Consider the following 3260-nt stretch of genomic DNA (forward strand, 5'->3'; position numbering starts at 1 on the left):
TTAATGTGCATTTCTTTGCCTGATGTTGCAGACTCTGAGGTGTCCTGTGTTTTCATGGAGAGCTGCATCTTACCGTGCAGCTTCCAGGGCGGCACTGATGTGGTCATACACTGGACTCAGGTGACTGCAGGAGACCTTCATGTCCACTCGTTCTACCACAACCAAGACCAGCTCGCATACCAGGTCCAGCGCTTCAGAGACAGAACGTCACTGTTCAAGGACCAGATCTCCAGAGGAAACGCCTCACTCCAGCTGACAGGGGTGGAGGTTCAGGACCAGGGCAGATACAAGTGTCACACCAGCGTCATCAGAGGAAACAAGGATTCATTTATTAACCTGAAACTGGACGGTATGAGAAACACACAGATCCATTAACTTTGTTGTCAAATTGGTGAATTAAAAATGAAAAACATCAACATCCTCTTTTTCTTTGCAGCTCCAGTTGATCAAGTCGACCTCCAGCAGGTAGACAACAGGATCACCTGCAGCTCAGAGGGGATCTACCCTGAGCCTGAGCTCACCTGGTCCACCAGCCCTCCATCCAGCTTGAATCTCCAGCACAAAACCACCAAACAGAAGACTGAACAGCTGCTCTACAACATCAGGAGTTATCTGATACTCTCAGATTCTGATCTGGGCTACAGCTGCACCGTCAGCACTCGCAGAAACAGGAAGAGAGCCACCTTGTGGCGACTGTGTGAGTATTATCTGTCAGTGGAGTTTGGCAGTGGAGCGGCTGAGAAGCCAGTTCAGACAGGTCATCAAGAACCAGATCCACATTAAAATGTTTGTGTGTTTTTGTTCTGTTATTACAGCTACTATCAGCGGTTCACACACTGAAGCAACGATCCCCTGCACTGCCTCAAACACCTCCCTCACAGGCTTCAGTCTCACCTGGAGATTCAACCACAGTCAGATCATCCTGACCCAGACCAGAGCTGACGTCTCCTCCTCAGTCTCAGAGGGGTGGAGGCAGCAGGTGAAGGGTGTGTCAGAGTCAGGCAGCCTCATGCTGCAGAACTTATCTCCACATCATGAGGGAACATACACCTGTGAACTGAGTGATGCTGATGAGACACTGACGACCAACACCTTTCTCAGGATGGAGAATCCAGGTGAGGCAGCTTTAAGTGAGGAACTGTTATTATCTGTGTGACCTGCAACAATCTAAACATCAGAAAATATCATCATGGGACACGTTCAAGTAACTGTCTCTTTATTTCAGGGAATTCAACCGGTCGTAGAGGTGTGGGGGTTACAGTTGTTTTGGCTGTTGTCATAGCAGCAGTTGTTCTTGTCCTGGTACTGTGCTGTATAAAGAAAAAGGGTAAAATAATATTCTGTTTACATTTTTTAGTTCATTTCTTGTTTGTTGTTTGTATTGATGATGTTGTTCTTTGGACTCATAACATCTCAGGTCAACAAGGAAGAGCCCCAAAGAGCTCTGACGAACATGAAGAACATGAAGAACTTGAAGAACATGAAGAACATGAAGAACATGAAGAGCCTGAAGAGTAAGTAAATCTTTTATATAACAAATGCACTGTTGTATGAACTAAAGTTATAACCAACTTTCTATTGTTGCATCTAATTTTACAACGCACCAGTCGTTTTCTAGAGGATGTTGTAATTTGATTAATAAGTCAATTAAAGGATAAAACATCAAATCAAATGAAGGAGTCATGATCGCTGTGATGGTTTATTTTGCTCTGCAGAAGTTGATCTTGACACTGAAGAAGAATAAATGAGGGATTGTTGAAATTTAACTTCATATGCTGAATATTATTTCATTTTGTTTGCAGAGCAGAACTTCAACTTATGAATGCACCTCAATGATGCATTCATGTGATGAGGAGCAAACACAAACTTTGTATCTTCAGTATCTCAGCCAACGTTGCTCTTTCCTTTTACCTTCGTGGTTTCATCTTCACAGAAACTTGAAAAACTTTAGAAAAAAAAATAGCAAAACCAAAATGGACGATTATTAAGCTGAAAAAAACCTGTGACCTCAACAGAGCAATAACTTTAATATCCACAAAACCTCAGGCTGATTCATGAAGGACACTTCGCTTTGCACTGTTTCTATTTTACAACGTGCTTTGCAGGGATGTTTGAAGGAGACAGACTCCAGCTTATGAAGAGCAACGTGTTTTTCCCGCTCTGATGCTTCACTCAGACTAAACACTGAAGAAGACGGAATAATAAAAACTCTGAGACAGAAATTTGTTTGTCTGTAACAAGCAGAAGTCAAATACGTAGACGTCAAATTCTTCGGCCAGTTTGGATTCCAGCTGCTTATTTATCATCTGTTGTTCTACTAAGGTGCTAACAAATAGAGATGAAGGCATTAAAACACCCACTTTGGGTTAATACTGTAGATTTTCACAGCTACAAAAAGCTAAAACTGCTACTTTACAGGCCTTGAAAACATATTTTCCTCCTCTGCAGGTGATCATCATTTTCTGTTACTGTTTGAATCTGATTTTACTTGACAGATTTCTGGTTTTGTGTTATTGTCCTATCCTTAGTTTAAAGTGGGCGGGGTTCAGTTGGAGAATAGATGATGTCACTGAAATCTATGGACCAATCAGGATTTAGCAATATTCATATTTAAATGTAGTGAAATTGTTCTTAATGTCACTAAGCAACCTATCCTATAGTATAGTACAGTACAGTATAGTACAGTACAGTACAGTATAGTATAGTACAGTACAGTATAGTATAGTATAGTACAGTACAGTATAGTACAGTATATAATAGTATAGTACAGTATAGTATAGTACAGTACAGTATAGTACAGTATAGTATAGTACAGTACAGTATAGTACAGTATATAATAGTATAGTACAGTATAGTATAGTATAGTACAGTACAGTATAGTACAGTATAGTATAGGTTAGGTAGTTTTGGCAGCAGTCACATGTTTCACATTCAATCTGCATCTCAAGGGTCTAAGTTTCATTGTGGGGTTGCCAGGTCTGTTCACTAGTGACTGAGACTACATCATCAAATAATATGGCAACTAGCTGGTGATTGTACCTTGCAACATCTGCTGCGGCTCCAGATGTTGTACAGAGGTGCTTGGTGGATTGCAGACAAATCCATATAAAAAACTCAAACGTGTGTGTGTGTTGTAACTTGAACAGAATCTGAGCTACAGCCACAACACAAACACTTACTTTCATTACCATGGTATTTCCTCTCTCGTGCTTTTATTTTGTTTTTACTTCGTCTGTAAATGTCATTTCACCTGAAGCACT

At 40.8% G+C, this 3260-nt stretch overlaps 1 protein-coding gene across 1 annotated transcript in view; it reads left to right on the forward strand.

The window, feature by feature from the left end:
• LOC111645776 (uncharacterized) overlaps positions 1-3260 on the forward strand; it is a gene marked incomplete at its 3' end in the record, with an annotated part of 39201 nt that overhangs the window by 34925 nt on the left and 1016 nt on the right. Inside the window, exons 8-12 of the mRNA XM_087170684.1 lie at positions 1-349; positions 437-697; positions 816-1115; positions 1226-1327; positions 1418-1514. The exon at positions 1-349 is cut by the window's left edge and continues 9 nt beyond it. Coding sequence (XP_087026810.1) covers positions 1-349; positions 437-697; positions 816-1115; positions 1226-1327; positions 1418-1514 — 1109 coding nt within the window. The remainder of the gene's footprint in view (positions 350-436; positions 698-815; positions 1116-1225; positions 1328-1417; positions 1515-3260) is intronic.

Source organism: Seriola lalandi, unplaced genomic scaffold (assembly GCF_002814215.2).
Source record: "Seriola lalandi dorsalis isolate HSWRI2012SDOR001 ecotype SW California unplaced genomic scaffold, Sedor1 jcf7180002054956, whole genome shotgun sequence".
In the NCBI taxonomy this organism is placed as follows: Eukaryota; Metazoa; Chordata; class Actinopteri; order Carangiformes; family Carangidae; genus Seriola; species Seriola lalandi.